The sequence below is a fragment of the Pelodiscus sinensis genome, chromosome 6 (assembly GCF_052426305.1).
Source record: "Pelodiscus sinensis isolate ZL-2025 chromosome 6, ASM5242630v1, whole genome shotgun sequence".
Classification (NCBI taxonomy): Eukaryota; Metazoa; Chordata; order Testudines; family Trionychidae; genus Pelodiscus; species Pelodiscus sinensis.
The window spans coordinates 98,196,898-98,217,358 of NC_143057.1; the positions used below are offsets into that span (position 1 = coordinate 98,196,898).

General features: G+C 44.2%; 1 protein-coding gene across 1 annotated transcript in view; it reads right to left on the reverse strand.

Annotated features, from left to right (window-relative positions):
• Positions 1-20,461, reverse strand: part of MTREX (Mtr4 exosome RNA helicase) — a 98,580-nt gene that overhangs the window by 36,232 nt on the left and 41,887 nt on the right. Inside the window, exons 16-19 of the mRNA XM_075932456.2 lie at positions 12,341-12,491; positions 11,232-11,404; positions 10,124-10,192; positions 1,594-1,722 (exon numbers count right to left, since the gene is read on the reverse strand). Of these exons, the coding sequence (XP_075788571.1) occupies positions 1,594-1,722; positions 10,124-10,192; positions 11,232-11,404; positions 12,341-12,491 (522 nt within the window). The remainder of the gene's footprint in view (positions 1-1,593; positions 1,723-10,123; positions 10,193-11,231; positions 11,405-12,340; positions 12,492-20,461) is intronic.

Sequence of the window (20,461 nt, forward strand, 5' to 3'; positions counted from 1 at the left end):
TGGACTCTATGACCTCCTGAGGTCTCTTCTAACCCTAGGATTCTATGACAACAAAAATATGAAAAGGTCATGATATTCAAAGATGAACAAAACTCACAAGATGAAATTAGTTTGTGTAGAACTGTGTGATTAAGTCAACTACAATGCTTGGGATTTTCAAACTAAGAAATTCAGTCACACATCCTACAGCTACACATCTTCCATTACATTTAAAGCAAGATGTGTAGCTGTCCTTGAACACTGAAAATTTCAACTAGAAACCTTTTTAAACACAAGATCACATTTTGAATTTAAGTGCAATCCAGGATCTACCTCAGACCCAAATACCCTTGCCCAGTCTCCTTCGTGCCCCTTCTCTGAGGCCCTACCCTTGCTCACTCCATCCTTCCTCCTTCCCCCACCCATTCTCCTTCCTTTCATCAGGTAGGGGCAGAGGGTTAGGACACAGACTCTGGTCCTGGGCTAAGGGATTTGGAGTGTAAAGGGGGCTCTGAGCTGAGTCTGGGGCAGGGAGTTCAGGATACAGGCTCTGTAAGGGAGTTTGGGCCTTAGGGGCTCAGGCCTAGGACAGGGTCTTGGGGTGCAGAAGGGGATTCATGACTGGGGCAGGGATTTCAGGATTCTGGCTCCAGCTGGATACTCCTTACCTCAGGTGGCTCCTGGATGGTAATGCAATGGGGCTAAGGCAGGCTCACCCTTGCCCTGGCCCTGCACCATTCTCAAAAGCAGCCAGCAAACTCCCTCCATCCCAAGCCCAGTGCCCCCCACCCATTCTGTGGAGATAGAAAACAGGGACTGGGGGGGGGTTGGTGTGCACCCTGAAATTAGCACACTCTCCTCTCCCTTCCCTGCTCTGCACAGACACCGGGGGGGGGGGGGGGGGGGCTCTCAAGGCAAAGGGTAGGAAATGCGCAGCAGTGTGGGAGGGGGCTGCTGAAGTGCTGGCACTTGATAGCCTCTTGGCCAAACCAGTCAGGATCACCTGTCACAGGCTCCAAGGTCTACCAGGAGATCCCGATCTACTGGTTGGTGGACAACTGTCCTAGAGAAAGCAAAGATACTCGTACACCTGAAGGCTATATAATTCTTGGCAAACTTTATAAACTCTGAAGATTTAAGAGTCTTCCATCTAGGGATTTCAAAGCACTTATAAAACATTAACTACATCTCACAACACTCCTTTAAGTTAAGTAACAAATATAGAAGAAGCACTTTGTTCACCATTGAAGAGCAGCTATCTTTGAGGTGTACCCTAGCAGCTGTTTAAGAATGCAAAGCTATATCAATGTATTTACCTTCATTTCCTTAAAGAATAAAATTTCCCTCTTTTCTCAACATTCTTTTATGATATACTCTAAAAGATGCTATATAGCAGGTGTAATCAACTACTTTCTGCCAAGGACCAAATTTCATGGTCAAGTATAGTCAAGGAACGGACTCCAGAGGGGGAAAAATACAACAGAAAAATTGTGGGGTCCATTCAAAAGCATCAGGTGAACTGTGGCCCAAACCCAGATTGCTAGTCAACTACCCCCGCTATATAGAATATATTTGAATAGTATTGACATTTGACAAAGAAATTGATCTACCCACCTGCATCTCTCCTTTCTCATCAGGCTTTGCTGGCTTTGCAGCCTCAGTAGCAGAATTTTTCAAACTCTCTTTGCTACAGTGTAACAAGACTTCAACCACGTATAATGGGTCCAGTTCACCAGAGTTAGGCTATTGTGGAGAGAAAGACAGCAACAGTAAATATCAATTCTTCAAATACTGGTAATAACTTAGACATTCAAAAATGTTGAGACATGCTCCCCAAACTTTACCAGTTTAGTACTTCGATCCTGAAACCAATACTAGAAGTATATTTTAATATGCATGTGTCTCCCAGGTATGCGCACACATTATATAAAGGTTTTGCAATTTAATTACATCCATCCCTTTAACTCCATCCCAAACCTGCCATGTACAGAACTGCTTGTAAAGGCATGTTTTAAGCAACTTCAACATTTCCCTGCAATGTAGGAACTGCTAGATCAGGGGTGGGAAATAATTTTTTGCCGGGGCCACTTCAGAAATTTTTGAATTGGCCCCAGGGCAACCCCAGAAAGGGCAGGGCATCAAGCGGAAGGGGTAGGGCCAGGATACTTCCCTGCTTCTCCACCCACAGATCATAACTGGTCTGGGGGTAGGAGAGTGTGTGAAGTCTTTGCCCTGCCCAAAGGTTCCCCCTAGGCACCCATGCCTCTGGCAGTGGGAGGAGACTCTGCATGCTCCCCCTTCTGCCCCTAGGCCAATCAGGGCTTGGGGGTGGGAGAGCACGCAAGTCTCCTCCCACCCTGCCAGGAGTGTGTGGTGATTCTAAGCATTGCACGCTCCTGGCATGGCAGAGGAAACTTTGTGTGCTTCCCCCTGCCCTAAGGCCCTAATTGGCCTGGGGGCAGGGGAGCGGCAGGGCCTCCACGGGCCAGATCAAACCACTTTGTGTGCCAGATCCAGCCCACGGAGGCCCTTTTGCCCACCCCTGTGTAGCTGTTGCAAAATTATATAGCCTTATGTAACTCCTGAAAGAAGTGTCAGAGTGGGAAGGGCCTCCTGACATCAATTTTAGAATTCAGATCTCCCAAAATCTTAACTCTCAGTATCCCGTATCCCTTTTTCTGGTAGAGAACTGAATCCTGTTTGATCCAGTCAGTAACGGCATTCAGCTGGTCAGGCAGTCTCTGTTCCACAAGTGATGCACACAGTCACCACTGGGTGAGAACACTACTACCTAAGAAGTCCTAACTTGTTTTAGTTTGGACACAGAGACTAGGCTTAAGTTAACAAATCAGCATTGCTCACACTACAGCACCGGACGCTTGCATGATACTACCAAGCACGGTTTATATTTAATATTGGCAAAGGTTTGCAAAAGAGTTAATCTACAGGTTTGCAAGTCATATTCCCTCCCCTACAAAACAACAGAGGTCCTTCAACAAATCTTTGCAGCATAATAGCATTTATTGTGGGAGAGAGAAGACAAGGAAGGGAAATGGCATCTTGTTGCCATATGATTGAGTAAGGGGCAAAAATATCTGACTTATATTTACATAAGACACAGGTATGATTTTGAGCAAAGTAGCGTGCTTTACACAGTCGTAATCTTAATGCTACCATTTTATTTTAAAAAATTACAACTTGCCTGGAATAACATGCAGCAGTGTTACTTGCTAGTAGTGCACTGCACTGAAATATTTCCTTTTATCTGGCAACAGAATCAAAGTATATAGCCACAATAAATGCTCCAATGTAAACTATGACGTACACCAGTCCAATTGTGCTACCTGTGGTGGTGCCGGGGGCCCCATGGGTGAGGTAGGGGGTTAAATTGTTCAGGGGCAGGAGGCAGGTCCAAGTGCAAGTCCTCAAATCCTCCAAATAGGCCAGTGGGCACCCCTCTCTAGCAGCACTTTGTAGGGGGAGGATAGGTCTCCACACATTCCCCACCACATGTCTGCTAGCTTCACCCACCAGCGCATGCGCTTTCCCCCGTCTCCTCCCATGCATCCCTCAAATCAGCTTGCCACCTCCAAACAATGAAAACCCTCCCCCCCCAACCTCTGGGGGCCCCCAGCTTCATCACTGGCAGCACAGCACGATTAGAGCAGCTTCTGGTGCTAGCTCTGCACCTCTGCCAGCATGTGCCCGTGGTCCACGATGAGGCAGCTGCTCCAGGCCCAGTGCTTTGGAGAACTCTGCAGCAGCTGCCCCAATCGTTCAATGGACAGGATGGTCCCGCATACGCAAGTTAGCCTATGGGTCCCTGGGCAGGCTGGAACCAACAGCAGGCATCAGGTCCCACCCCCATACTCATCATGGCAGCTGCAAGGAAGAAGAGCTATGCAGCAACCTGCTCTGCTCCGCTGCCATCTCCCAAGCCAGTCCACACTAGGGTACTCTGCTTCCTGCCACTGCAATGAAGCAGAGCAACTGGGCTGACTAGGAGGCAATGGCAGAGCAGAGGCTGCTGCACTGCTCTGCTTCCCCATTGCTGCAGTGAGTACGAAGGGGATCCCTGCTGCCACTCTGTACCAGATCCCTCAGTAATCCCTGAAGTAATTGGGGAATGGGGCTCAAGAGAAAGGATGCAATGAGGGGAGAGAGCAGAGCAGGAGCGAGAAGAAGCAGAACAGGGCTGGAGCAGACACTGGACTTGGGGTAACGGTACGGACCCACCCCCACCAGAGCTCTATGAACTCACATGCCAACAGCCATGCACAGGCCAGAATGTGGATCATCTGGGCTGCAAGTGGCTCTCCCCGGACCATGAGTTTGATGTACACCTTTTTTTAAAGTACTAATCACAGATTAACCTAAAGATTTTACAAAAAGTGATATAAACAAGATCAGCTTTAAGCGTCTCCAACTGCTCTGATGAAAACAAAAACATCAAGAGATTTCACTTTGTAGGTACCTGAAGCAGAATATAGGCAAACATTCTCTAAGAGGTTCTCAGCGCCTTGTACATAACTTCCATTTGTCCAATAGTAAACATAAAATATCAGATTGTCCAGTGTGACACCCAAGTCGTTGCTGTTTTAATTTAGAAGTACAAAACCCATGTGAACACTGCCATCATCTGAACTACATGTGAAAATGAAATCCACGTGTAGTAAAGCAGTGTCAAGCCAAAACTTAAAAGTATGCTGCCTATTTGAACCTAGAACACACTAACATACATTAAAATAAACCGATTAATATAGTTTCAACACTGGAACCCCTGTAGTAGCAACAGGTGATTAAATCAACTATGTAATCTGATATTTGCTCTGAAGCATCTGATATCTGATGCTGCTGGAAACAGGATAAGAACAAGTGGATCACTATACTTCCAATGAAAGAGTTGCAAAGATATGACATTAGGATTCCTGTATGGATGATATTCAGTTTTTTGTTTTTAAAAAGCCCTCAGATAATGGTATATCATGCTGAAAAGGCCTCAACCATCGGGCTAGATGGGATCACAAGAGTCACACAGGTTAACTCTCTATCAATATATGCTATATTTAAGTGTTTTCTAAATGTAGCTTTTTGCTATAGGGAGACCTGAGAAAATATGAGAGAGAGATTACATTTTAGTTGGCTGTACTGAATGTTCTCAAGTTTGAAACTGACCTCACTTCCTAGAGACTCCGATATTCAGGATTCTCTAAATATCCAATGATACTGTGGACAACAGTGTGACAGATATATAAACTCCATCAGTAAGACGGGGTTAAGCAGTGCAGGTAGTCTTACTCCACCTCACCAGCAAAGCATGAATAACTTGCAGGAGGAGTTCACAAGGAGAGAAGGCCAAATCAATATGCAACAAACACTCTGAGTTCTTGCTGTCCAGGTCTGATTAATGACATGGCCAAACCCAAAGGAAGAAATTTAGGATTCTCAGAAGGCTGGAGGATTTCATCTTTGCTTTCCAGTTAATTCCTTTGAGGAAAAGGGGATGGATAAGTACCACCATGTTTTAGCTTATATAACCCATGGGTTATGCAAAGTTTTACAACCCCCACGGGCTATACTCATTCGTGTGTACTACAGGTGTTTTGGTTTTTTTTACTGAAAGTACAGGAAGACAAGACCGACTCTTACTTGATAAAAGCAGCATATTTTAATTTAGTAATTGAGGTAGTTATGTGAAAGTACATTAAAATACATTCAACTAGTAAAAGAATAAATATATGGTAAAACTATTTTTTAAAAAGCCATCTTCATATTGTCATAAAATACGTAAGTTCATTCACTCCGATCTCTAGAATCAGTGCCAGCAGCATCCTCCTCTGCAGTTTTCAAAACCATCAAAACTATCATCATAGTCACGGTCACAAAAAACATCCATAAAATCCATAGCCAAGGCTAGGTGAGCTTTGATGACAGTTGATGTCTGTAGTGCCGAATCAGAATCGCTGTCGTAGTTGGATTCAGAGCTAGAAGAGTCAACGTTGCTAAGAATGTCACATTTACGGAACCCATTACAAATAGTAGCCAGTTTTATTCTGTTCCAAGCAGCCAAAACCCATCTACAAACTTCCACATAAGTTGCACGGCGCTGTTGACCTGCCGGAATGAATGTGTGTTCCCCATTTGTCATCCAATTGTCCCATTCCTCTTGGATGAAGCTCTTGAACAGGTGGTTGACAGCCACATCAAGCGGCTGCAACTTGCCGTCAGCCCACCTGGAATTATGTCGATATGTGCACCCACGGAGTTTATAGGTTTCTGAACTAAAGTTTCTTTGTGGACGGCCAAGGAATCTAAAACCAGCAGAGATTTAGGATTAAAAAAACCACCTTTTCGTGCACAAAAGCAGGTGTCTGTCCACGTCTTCATAACATCTGTGTTCATCCAGCCCTTTTTGTTACAAACCACACAAACACCAGCCGGCAGTTTCTCTCTGACATTACCGTCTTAAAAACCACCATACGTTTTAATATATCACCATTTGCCGTGCATGCCAACACTACAGTAAAACAGGTGCATTCATGACCAGTGGTTGCTACACAGACTGTTTTCGTTCCCGTTTCCACAACAGAACGAGTAGCGAATATATCAAATGACATGGGAACCTCATCCATGTTAATAATGTTGCTTGGTTTCAAGCCCAGCTGGTGAATTTCTTTATGTACAAAAGTTTTAAAATCATCCATTTTCTTTTCCCATTCATCGGGAAGCCGTTGGCCAGCAGATGTCCATGCGCGAACTGACACTGTTTCTCCGCATAAATTTGTACACCCTATTTCACGAGCTCCCCTTAAAATCATAGATTTTCTGTTCCATAGCCATAAGTCGAGCCTTGAGTTGTATGGCTACCGTTGACACCGCTGTTTGCTCTCTCTCTGTGTACAAACCCGCTTCAAGTTTTCTTCCAGGTTTGGCCACTTGGCTTTCTTTCCACTCTTTTCCTAGGTTGTAATTTTTCAAGCTCTGCTTCTTCCTTTCTCAGCTCCCGAATAAACTTTTCATTCACAGAGTATTTTCTCCCTGCGGCTCTCTTTCTATTGTCCTTTGCTTATGTCACAACACACAATTTAAAATCGGCTGTGTAGGATTTGCGCTTAGGCATGTTTAAAAAGTTTAAAATATCTTTTTAAAATTCAGTACAAGTTACAACTACTAAAGGAATAAATGAATGGTAAAACGGTGGTTAAAAGGGGCTATATACCAGCGATAAGGGTTGTTGCGTACTTACTGCTCAGCATTATCAGCTGTGGCTCATTAACACTTCCTTACAGGTGCTGTTCATTAATAGTAACCTCAGTTCATCTCCTGCGGGCTATACACGCGCACGGGGTATGTAAGACTATTTTTACTCAATCAGGAAAAACCGTGAGTTATATATGGGTGCAGGTAATACTCATGTGTGGGTTATATACGCTAATTTACGGATAATCCAGGGAAGCAGCATCATAGAACTCTGGTAGTGCAGGATCCAGCTGCTTACACTGGGTCCTAGGTCAGAACCAGTGGAAAGGGTGAGGTTGGGTTCCCCTACCAACTCCTAGGGGTGCCAAAGGCATAAGCTAACCCTGGATACGGGAAGTCTACAGGAGAGAAGGGCCTAGGGAATAAAGGGTCAAGATCTCAAACCAAGAAGACCTCGAGATCCTTGCTTAACCCAAGGTTACCCTGTTGCTGGACTCTATATATATTCTGAAAGGGAAAGAAATGAAACACGTGACCTGGCCAGAGGGCTTAGTCACAGAAAAGGCTGACCACTAAAGCAGTGGTTTTCAAACTTTTCTTCTTGTGACTCAGTTGGGAAAAATCATTCATGCCTGTGACCGCTCTTTTTAGAGCGGTCCCATGTCACCTCAGCTGCTGGGGAGCTTTCCCCCGCACCCTTCCTCCAGAGCGCTGGCTGCTGATAGAGTTGCCAGGTGTCCGGTTTTAAACTGGACAGTCCAGTATTTGAGCTTTCTGTTTGGGGAAACAAATTGAAAAAATATAAATGAGAAAATATAAATGTCTGGTATTTTTTAAATCAGATGTAATGTAGATTGTGATGTAATGTCAAGTGTGTCCAGTATTTTTGCTGAAACCGTCTGGCAACCCTAGTTGCCAACCAGGGCAAAAGTAATTTAAGTTTCTTATAGGTACTGTACTATTACAACCTGTCACCTCTGGGGGGGGGGGGGGGGGAGGGAGAGAGGGTGGAATAGGGAGAATGTCAGGTGGGGTGGCAGAGGTGTTTGCAATACAACAGTACCTATAAGAAATGTAAGTGTGTGACGGAATGCAGGAGGTTCAGAGCAGAGGGCTGTGGGCTGTAGGAGTCAGGGCAGAGGACTGGGGCAATGGGTGTGGGGGGAGGAGTGGGAAAGCTCCCCAGCAGCCAGGGGGAGGGGGAGGAACCACTCTAAAAAGATAAAATTATTGGGTCACAGGCAGAATGATTTTTCCCAACTGGGTCACAAGAAGAAAAGTTTGAAAACCACTGCTTTAGTGGTCAGTTAACATGCCTGGTCCAGACTGCAGCCAATTCCACCTCCTTTCCTGCCACCACCACGAAGGAGCAGGGCTGAGGTACTTGGGGAAAGACTGGGCCACTGCAGCAGGCGTGGGGCCACAGACAGATGGGGACCAGACTGCGGAGCCTGCCCCAAGATTGGGGCCCAGCTGCCACAGCTGCTCAGAGAGCGATTCTGGTCCCTTCCTCTCCTGCAAGTGCAACGCTGGGGGCATAGCAGCAGATCAGGGCCACAGCCAGAGCCGTGCTGCTGCAGCCATGGCACAGACAGACAGAAGCCAATTCCGTGCTCCACCTCCCCTGCAGGAGGCAGGCTGGGGCTTGGCCACAGCATCATGAGTGGGGCCATGGCCAGATGAGGGCTAGACCACCGGGCCTGCCTCAGAATTGAGGCTGGGCTTCCGCAACTGTAGCCAGATGGGCCAATTCTGGCACAAACATGCCCCCGCCACCCACCCACACTAAAACCAGGCCGTCACAGCAGGAGCTGGGTCACCATCGCCCGTCCTTCCTATTTGACAGACCAGAGCCGAAGCTGGGGCTGTGCTGCAGCAGCCGCAGTGCAGTCGGAGGGGCCCAATTCTGCACCCCACTCTGAGGCAGGAGCGGGGCCGGGCACCATGGCCAGATGAAAGCTGTTGCCAGCACTTCCCAGTTGCCTGGCTGGGAACATGCATGCGTGACTCCCCTACAGAGTGTACCCAGCCAGCCCCTTTAAATTTTCTGCCTGCCTCCTGCAGAGCAGCGTGCCCAAGCCAGCTCTTATCAGAGCTGCACTCCAAGGCTCACCCGCTTACTTTCACCTCTGCTGCCGACTCAGTGCCCCAGTACTGAGTCACAACCCTAAGTTTGGGAATCACTGCACTAGAGAGTGACTGTCAACAGGAGTGCCAGAAAAATAAAAAGGCCCTGCCATACTCTTGATCTGACCCCTGCAGAGAGTAATCCCTTTTAAATGCTGCAATATGTAGGCACTGCACAGTGTATTGGAAATAAAGCTTAACCAAATATAGCTGTACTTTTTATTTTATTCATGTATCTATTTATTTTTATTTAAAATATTTTTACCCTGCCTCTCTATTTAAAATAATCCAGGCGGCTTACAAAAATTTTAAACACAATACAAATATACATAAAAATTTAAAATACGAGACCCCAAAGGGACATAAAATCTGCTAAACACTTATCGAGAAAAGGAACATACACATACAGACTCAAACATTAATAAAAGCATGAGTAAAAAGGGTGGCTTTAGCCTGATGCCAAAACAATATTAGCATTGGAGCCATGTGAATATCCCATGGAAGAGAATTCCATCTCAATGAACCCATTTGTAATTTTCCAAAATCTTGGAATGGCCCCGACCAAAAGATAGGACTCATGGTGAGGGTCTCTCCCCCAACTTCCAAGAACCTTTTTCTTTGTTCCTTCAGTGTGAAAAGTGTGCAAAGGCCTGGGCCTCTTGTAGTTTTTCTACCAAGATAACAGACTTTTGGGAGGGGGTGCTTATGAAAAAAAAAAAAAAACTAAAAATGCAGATTTTTACCCTTCCATTTCATCTTTCTACACATTTAGCGAAAACAGGCATCTTTAATTGGAGGGAAAAGTGTATAATTTTACCTTAACATTTGATTTCTTGGAGAAGTTAACAACCACTCCCCAGCCAAAATCATCATCTTCATTTTTTACCTGAAAAGATGAGTGTATTATAAAAACTAGAGAAAAGTACAATGATAAGTATACCGTATATTCCGGCGTACAAGACGACCTCTGATGTTAAAAAACATCCCCCAAAAATCGGGGGTCGTCTTGTACGCCGGATGCCCCGCCGCCGGCTTCCCCCGAGGCTTTCAAAGCCGCGGAGGGGCTCCGGCGGGGGGGCAGCCCATGCGCGCCTGGGATGCCCCGCCGCCGGCTTCCCCCGAGGCTTTCAAAGCCGCGGAGGGGCTCCGGCGGGGGGGCAGCCCATGCGCGCCTGGGATGCCCCGCCGCCGGCTTCCCCCGAGGCTTTCAAAGCCGCGGAGGGGCTCCGGCGGGGGGGCAGCCCATGCGCGCCTGGGATGCCCCGCCGCCGGCTTCCCCCGAGGCTTTTAAAGCCACGGAGGGGCTCCGGCGGGGGGGCAGCCCATGCGCGCCTGGGATGCCCCGCCGCCGGCTTCCCCCGAGGCTTTCAAAGCCGCGGAGGGGCTCCGGCGGGGGGGGGGGGGGGGGGCAGCCCAGGCGCTCCTGGCGGCTTTGCTCCCGGTGCCTCTGGTCTGCTGGGGACCATCTCCAGCAGACCAGGGACACCGGGAGCAAAGGAGGCGGAGGGGCGCTGGGGTAGAAGATGAAACCCTATCTTTTAATTAAAAAGATAGGGGGTCGTCTTAGTCGCCCTATACGCCGGAAAATACGGTACTTTAAGGACTGTGGTAGCCATGTTGGTCCCAGGCTAGTAGAGACAAAACAAGGTGGGTTTTGGACCAATTTCTGTTTGAGAGAGACATGGTTTTGAGTTACACACATCTCTTCCTCAGTCTGTTTATGGATTGCTGTAATTTATAACAAAGCAGACTTTGAAGAAAACCTCATTAAACACTCAACCCTAAAGAAAAGTTAAATAATTTGATTAAAATCAAATTTACTATTCACCTGGGACAAAACATTTTTCCAGAGAATCAACTGGCAAGTAGACCCAAGCCTTGAATGTTTGATGGGCAAGGGAAGATGAAAAAGAGAAGCAATTTACCTTTACCAGCCGGCCTGGCTGTAAAAACGGCAAGCAGTATTTTGGCTTGTGAACATATTCTTCAATTTCTTTACCCAGCTTAGCAAGCTGCTGCCGGATTTTATAGTAGATGACCACGCTTTCCTCATTTGGAATTTCTATTTTGTTGTACTGTTCTTCTAATTTATTTACCTCTACAATAAAACAAATCAATCTTGTGTTAATGTACAGATTCACATATAAAAGCAAAGACTCGTTAAAAAAAATAGTATTTGAAAATCACTTTCTTTATAAATTTTCTATTTAAAATTAAATAGAAATGGGATGCCAAAAAACAAAATTATAAGGCTAGTGTAGATCTAATTTTTCCCCCATTAAAAAGGTGGATCACTTATTCTTCACTGGCAGAAGTAGTAGATACATCTGCTGTGGTTTGGGGATTCCATTGGGTAAAGGTCCTGGAGGAGTTTGAACTGTTAACAACTGATTGACACTATGGAAATTCATCTTAGTTCATGGAAATACAGTTTAAAGCATGCAGGGCAAGGATCACAAAGCTAGTCACTCAAAGGAGTAAAAAAAACAAAAGCTTTGTTTCCATCTGGAGTTTTCTTCATAGCTCACCAATTTTACAGACTATTTAACAAAGCCTGACTACAGTATCTTTTTTCCTGGTAGTTTAGATACCATAGGACTTAATTTTCTTTTAGATACTGATATATGCTATTAACATTAATTCAGTTTGATTTATCTCTGTTTTAACATGAACAGAAACCTTGCCTGTATCTCCCAGGAGTCCAAAGATACTTTTTATTTTGGCTCCTCTTCCTCTCCTACACAATTTGCAATGTAATGACAAACTTTGTCTTATCCAATGGAACAAATTCAGTTCCCAAAAAAGGCGCACATGCCAGGACAACAGAAACCCCTCCCTGTAAACCCCTCCCACCCACAGTCACAACAGCAAGTGCACTAAGCATTCTGCTACAAGTAAAGGAAAGGCTGGACTAGAATCTTTGAGTGGATTATCATTACAAACGTAACAGTCTCTCTTAGCTATCCAACCCCATACTTAACACATCCTGACAAGTCTCTCACATTGGTAAGTATGCAATATGCATAAAACTTACTTTCTACTACTCCTGGAATAGCTCTGTAGTGTTGAAATTGGTAGAACGATTTTTCTAACATGTATTCAGGATTAATTTCTTCTACCCGGAGCAAGTTCAATACCATGTTGTAAGTCAAGTGAAAAGCACTGTTTAGAGGATCCGCCGAGCCCTTTAAAAAAAAAAAAAAAAAAAGACACCCACACACAAAATATTAGTTATAGTACAATCAAAGCAATGCACAATACTTGACACCGTGTCACATGAAAAAATGATTACACTGGTACTTTGTATAACTTTGGATATAGGCTTTGGATGTAGGTTCCACAATATTTTCTAGATCTCACATCTGAGCCTAACTAGCTGCATGATGAACATCCAAGAAACACAACAAAGCGTTATATATCCCTGTGAAGCAGGAAAGTTCGCTAAGTCAGTGGCAATGAGAACCGCTTACATCAGGCCTGGGCAAAATACAGTCCATGGGCTGAATCTGGCTCGCCGGATGGGGGAGAGGTGGGGAGGGGGAGTTTTAGGAGCCCCCAGCACATTCCCATGCCAATGGGAGCTGCTTGTTTAAAACAACAAGCAGTTAAGAAGAATTATGCCCCCTCTCCTGGGCTGAGTTATTCACGAAGCACATGGCCAGGCAGGCTGGCTGGGAAACATTTTAAGCTCTGAAGGCAGGCAGGCAAGTTTGGCAGCTGACAAGTAAGTCTTTTGGCCACACCCTGGTTCTGGCAGTGCAGCCCTTTTCTGCCCCAACTCTCCCCCCGCCTCCAACATACCCAAACCCTCTGTCTCCCTCTTGCACCCATACTTCCTCCCAGATCTGGCACCCCAGTCTCCTGCCCCAGATCACAATCCCCTCCTACCCTAGATCACATCCCAAACCCCTGCACTCCAGGCCCCTGCCCTAGGTCACGACCGTCTGCCTAATCCCAACTTCCTCTCAGACTCCAGTCTCTCCCCTGCACTCCAATCTCCCTTCTGCACCAAACCTCCATCCCAGACCCTGCATCTCCTCCATTAATATCATGGAAGAGTGTGGCCCTCAACCACTTTCCCAAATCTTGGAGTGGGCCCCCCCCATCAAAAATTATTGCCCACCCCATCTTATTTAATTGATCCTCATTTATAGGAGAATGATTTATATAATCATGAGAATGATTTATTTGTATAAAATAATCTAGTGTCTCCATTAGCATCTTTAAACGTACATATACTGTGGCAAGGTGTTGCCCTGCCCTAGCCCTTTACGGGGCCAAGGAGCTGGAGGGAGGAAAGCCCAGCTGAGGGCTATAAGAACAGCTCCTAGGAGGAGAGAGGGACCTGCCTGCTGCTCTGGAGGAGAGAGCAGTTAAGACCTGATGGCCAGGGAAGAAGGCTCCCTGGAGTGGGCAGGACTGGGGAGGCTCAGGCAGGAGGAACCCAGGCTACCTGGCCTGAGGCCCAGTGCTGCATAGGAGGCAGTCAGGAAGGGCCGGGGCGAGGAAAGGAGGCAGCCCTAAGGGGCCGAGCCGCATAGGATGCAGCTGTGGTAGTCAGGGGGAGGCCGAGCCAGGGAAGCCCCAGCCCATAAGTCCAGGAGGCAACCAGGCAGGCAGAGGCCCAGGGAGTAGGGGCCTGGAGATCCTGCAGCCTGCCCAGAGGGGCTGTTAAGGGGCTGGCAGGGGTCCTGAGGCCAGGACAGCACGAGCGGAGTTAAGAGTCCCCCAGGAGAAGAACTGGAGGTCCCCAAGCATCGGGAGGACCCTGGAGAAGTGGACTACAACAACATGGACTCTCCCCCGGAAGGAGGGTGCGGAACAACCAAGGAGTCACTGCCGGTAGGCAGTGTCCTGAAGCCACCATCACACCCAAATGGGGCGTCCGAGCAGCCAGCTACTTCCCCCAACTGGCTACCTTGGAGGGAAGAGCCGGGCAAAAAGAAAAAAAGGGAATGAACCCGCTACAATACATATAGGCCATATTCACCCTCTGTACCACATCTTTAACTATTTAGTTACAAAAAAAACTTTTTCATAGCATGCCACCTGTGAAAGAGTATTTCCTCTTCACTTATCAAAAATCTAACAAGACAAAGACTGCAAGATTTGTCACCACATTACACACAAGCAGCTATGATAATGCATGTTCTGTTATGCTGCTAGGGATTAACTTATTATAAAGGACAGGACTCTTAGATGGAAGGCACTGTTGTACCACAAGGAATGCCTACATTTTGGAAGATATTCATAGCTTGTTTCACTAGGCCAGTGAAGCATGGGTATGTTAAATCAGTAATTTACTTCAGGCAGGTCTAGTGAGGTGTGCTTGACCCAGAAGCTGAAATTCACAAAAAGCCAGTTTGGTAGCTGTGCTTCCCTGTTAGGGAGACCTGCTTTCCCACTGAAACTGATGCACTTTGATCAAACATTAACATATCATAATACTTCAAGACATTTTCCATTTTAATCTGTTAAGGAATGTACAACTGACAGCTCTGCAGAACTTGACAAGTATGTCTAACAGTTTGGAAGAAACTGAACAGAAATTACATATTAATCTACACACTTTGTGAAAGTGAAATATGAGGTCACCTCATTTGATGAAAAATATTCAATGGCTAAAAACAGACTGGAAGTGACAAAAAGCAATGCAGTTAAAAGGATTTATTTGTGAAAGGAAAATAAAGTGAAAACCAAAGAAACTAGTAGACCACTATATCTGTCTAATACCATGATATCAAGATATAAGGCAAAGGTGGGGAACCTTTTTTGGGTCAGGAACCACTGACACAGAGAAAAATTAGCCATGTGCTGCACACAAATGGGAAGCAAAAACCCCCCCCCCAAAAGACAACCGCATCACACAACCCACCGCCCACACTGATATGGCAGTAGGAGGGCTGGAGCAGACTCCTCAATGCTGGGAGGGAGGGCTGAGACTTGGGGGTCAGATCCAGGCAAGGAGGGGGGCCACATAAGGCCCCCAGCTCTGAGGGTTCCTCACCTCTGATTTAAAGGGAAAAATTTGTTTCCTCCAAAAAAGTGTTAACTGCGCATTATACCACTGTAGTTTGCTACTGATCAGCTTTCCATAGCTTAATTCTGGAAGCTATAACTAAAAAATTCACATAGGAGTCTTGGTTTTGCATTTATATTTGAAGATATAACATTTTTTGCCAACTGGTATCAGTATCTATTTGATAAATTTGCTGATCAGCAACATAGTTACTATGGGAGCTATGAAACAGGCACTTGAGAATGTCCAATTCCATTCTAACCATTCCTTATAATATACTATAATTCAAACTTCTAATACATTTTAAGAAGAATTTGAGTATCAATGAGTAAATCATAATACTTATTAGCAGGGCTTGACAAACTTTAGAATCTACTCGCCTGAGGTGAATAGATTTCAGCTGCGCACCCCGTTTACCAGCAGCACGCGCATGCTCAATGTGGCTCTTGCGCATGCACAGTGCGGGGCTGGTGAGCGGCTTTGTCAAGCCCTGCTGATTAGAACTGACAAAATATTGATCATACTGGTGAGAAATAATGTTTATAATCAGAATCTAAAACAGTGTTATACATTTGGGCAAATTTCTCTCTCTCTCTCCTCAGAGACTTCATCGCCATTAAAAAGTAAAGACTGGTCAAGTAATTTCTATCAATAAAGTAAACATCCAGGAAGTCAATAGTTAAACCATCGTTCACATCTCTAGTATCCTTTAATGACATGTTTTTACCAATGTCATTAATGCTTATTCACAGACTCTTTTGCTCCACAAGTCTCTTCCAATTCCAGTATTTTATCCATAATGCATTTATCCATTTAATTACAACCCCCAAAAATACACAATTTTAATTCCCACCTCAGGTAGGTTAAAATATTTTCTTTATTAGATATGAAGTCAAGTCAGTATATAGCATGAAAACACGAGGCTGGAATTAACACTAAGTGGATGTTTGATCTTATGCACATCCATTGTGGTAGCTTACATCTTGGACTTAAAAAGGACGTGTGTTGTAGAGATAGATAATCTATGGTTGCCATCGCCCAACCATCTCCTTCCCCCAAATAAACAATAGGGAGCAGAGGGGGGAAATGTAAGAAATTGGGCTTAATAAATATTCACTTCTCTACTTTAAAAGGATAGAGATTAGCATAATTTACACTAATATTGTCCTTAAACTGTCCCATGTTATCTCCTGCCTTTTACTCAGACTGTAAGCTCTTTGGGGCAGGGACTGTCTGTTCTGTGGCAAAGCTCTGGCTGTGCCCTAAAGGTCCTGTGCTTCTGACGGATTGTGTTTTCCTCAGAGGCTTGCTGAGGGTCTCCGCACAGCCTCATCTTTTCTAGAGGCAAGGGTCACAGCCTACTGAGCCATACTCAGTTTGGTATAAAAACCCTTCTGCAGTCCTGGTCTCCCCTTTCAGGGGCAAACTCTATAGTGACATGGGAACGGTTGGGGGAAATCCAGACCAATCCACTACTTCAGGTTCTGGCCCAGGGACCCAAAGGCAATGGCAACAGACAGGGTTTCTTTTACTCCCAGTCTTCCCTGGGCCACTTCTCCAAATAATCACTCCGAGTACTTTTCCTCTGGTGCCTGAGCAAGTCTGTCTCGCTCCTCCACAGCACTCTGTCTCATTGCAGTCCTCAGTGTATAAGGGAGGCTTATAAACAAGCCTCAGCAGGCCTTAATGGGCTGCAAGCACCCTGATTAGCCTGCTGCTTCAGGGAAGCTTTTAATTGGCCCCACGTGCCTGACTGATTATGCTGCACTAGGCTCAGCCCCATTTACTCAGGGAAGAGGAAATCATTGCCCTCCATTGGAGTGTGGCAGCCAGCTGGTCTGGGTCTGTCACAGTTTATATAGTGCTTCCCACATGGGGCTCTTAGACTTCATCTTAATACAAACGAAGAGAAGAAACAGTCACTCTCACATTTCTAACTTTATCTGGACTGACACTCAGACATCAGTCAAAAGGGACTATTTGTGATCACCTAGTCTTAACCTCCTGCACATTGCCACAAAACCTCACTAACCCACTCATATAATAGACCCCAATCTTCTGACTGATTTTCAGAAGTTCTCAAATCATGTTTCGAGAACATTTTCAGAAACTTTTTACACTGAACTTTTAATATAAAGTGAAGTCATTTTTCAGAAGTTACAGAATAAAAAGTGTTAAATTTAAATTTTATCTTGGGGGTCCAAATGGAAGTATATACTAAGAAGATTCAATGCAATGCTTAACATTTGCTGCTTGTTTTAATAAAAACTTTGTTAAACAAGAGCTTCTGAATGTTGTCATTTCAAATAGGCATACCAGTAACTTACAGTTTTATGACTGAACACTTTAATCCAATGATGGGCAACCTAAGCTGGTTTGAGGACTCCGTGAGTAGCCCTTCATCTCAATGGACCATAACATTGTCATAGCCAAGACCATCCTTTAAGGACAGGGTAATTTTGCTTTCTGCACTTGTGTACCTGGAATTTGTAGGGTGTGCCAATTGAACTACAGAAGTACTCTGACTGGGTACAGAGGGAGCACATGGCTCTAGCAGTCAATGCAATCAGAACGCACCATTTCATATACCTTTGCTTTATATATGTGTCACTTTAGTAATACCAATAGGAAAAAAACTAAGTGGCTGGAAACTCGTGGAATCTACAACCCTGCACATGGACAAAATGTCTCGTGGGCCACACACAGAACCTCAATAGGCTATGGGTTGCCTTCCATTGCCTTAACCTCTGCTGAAACAATAACAAACCTCTCTGAGCTGAACTACAGGTTTTTAAAAACTACAAAAGAGAGGTTGATGATTTCAAGATGTAAGTATTCTTCCCACCAAAGTGAAATAATTTTTAATTTTATCAATTTATACATAAACCAGTAGAAAGGTTACACTTAACTGCCCCCAGTGGCCCTGCCACCATGTAATTCATGTCAGCCTCTGACTGAAGGTCAAGTCATCTAGCAAATTAGGGTCTGGTACATTCTACAAATGATGCCCACACAAGTGGATACTTGGTTTATAGCTGAATGAGCTTTGCATCAAACCAGGCTTCAAGGCTGCAATTAAGTTGACGTGCTCAGTTGATGTTTATAAATGGATAGTGTGCAGCTGGAATGGTTCTGCTTTTGCAGTTTATACCACACTTGAAGTCTTTTGATCTCTAATATGGTTGCATCACAAGAACAAGGTCAAACACAGAAAATTCATATTTATCACTCAGAATCAGGAGTAAGGAGAAACAAAGTACAAATGTTATTCCTCTGTAAACACTGTTAAAATAGGGAAAAAAATAAAAAAAAGCAAGTGTACTGTTTTAGGTGGGATGGAAAAATCAAGAACACTGAAGACTCCACTATATTTTCGTAAGAGAAAAGATGTCAGTCATAATGTTCCACCCAAAGTCCAATTCATGTCCATGTTGCCTCAGAAAATTCACTATACATTCTAACAAATAGCATATATCTTTCCCTTCTTGGGCTATACTGCCACATTGTTTTGCTGTATACTGTTAAACAATTACCATATACCATCCAAGAACTGGCTACATCCTGCTTTCACTGATTTAGGGAATGGGAAGGAGAACAGCATTGTCCTCACCTTCAGTGGCAGCTGTGTACAGTAAGGGGATGCAATAAATCCCCACTTCAGACAAAATCATCTGTTCTGTGTTTTCAAAAGAATTTGTGCTGTAGCCTTAATCATAGTTTTAATCCTTGCCAGACAGCAAAGACTAGAGTACAAATTCCTGAGCAGTTAGATATAACAGATATTGGAAAATACTGGAAGCAAAAAACAGGAAACACCCCAGTATAGTTACATGAACCCCCAGATCCAAAATTGGGACAACTCATTAAATTTTTGAGTTTTTCCTTTATATTGCTACTGTTACAGCAGATATGTCACAATAAAACCAAATTATTTTAATAGACCAGATATTTTAGTACCCTGAATAATCATACTTGCCCAATAGGGTTATGAAATTAAAAACCAGAATCCCTATCTCCATATCATGTTCTAATTCATTAGAGCACATTTATAAGTTTTGTTGTATAGTCCAATTTAAAATCATACATGTGAGGAAACATGCTTATGAACATAAGTGCTTTATGGGATCAAATCAGTGCTCTAGTCAGTTCTGTATCTCTTAACAATAATTTATACCAGATTCTTCAGAGGTAGGAACAAGAAAAAACAAAAGGAGAAATAAAGGAATAACCTGGCCATGAGGGAAGAATATCTTCTAATCCTATGGTGCTTGATCCTTTATGATTCAGGGAGATACATATGTATTTTTTCTTAGCTAATTTAAGTTCAGATAATCTCCATATCCATGCCATTTTATTAAAATTAACACATCCCTGCATACTATCCTCTTGGCCCCAATGACATTTTGTATCAAACTGTTCTGCAGATATCCTTTAAAGAAAAATATTTCCTTCTATCAGTTTTAAATATGTTGCATTCAATTCAATTGAATGTCTGTTTGTTCCTTCCTTTATGGCAAAGAATAAATAGAAGTATTTAATTTATTTTTTCGGTACCACTCATTTTATATACCTCCAGCAACTCCCGTCACCCCACGTTATGTAGGAACACTCAATTGAGCCCTTTTAATTAACTGCACAGAGATACACAAAAGATCATGTGTGTGTGATGGATAGAAAAATCTGTGATAGTTTGCTGGAGTAACAACATATGAATTAAAATTAAATTAAACAAAAGACCACTAGACATTTCTGGGTTGCCTGCAGGATGAACAAGCCCTGAGCTGCGAACTGATTAAATCAAGATTCTGCCAAGCAGCCAGATGGTACACCATCTACAGATTGGCACTACAGCTCTGAACATTCCATACACAAACAAAGAAAGCAAAATATTGGATATTTTATCTGGCCACATTTTAAAATAAATAACATATTCTTTCAATTTTTCAATACATGCAATTTTCCCCACAAACAAGTGGATGCTAAAAATGATCCACTCAAGTCTTTGTAGTGTACTTACATAAACACATTCTTTTTTATTATACAATTAGTTATTTTCTTCCTATAATTATGCTAGGATTTTCAACTTTCGTGAGACAAAACAGAAGGCCAGATTGCATGAGTTCATTAAACACCACC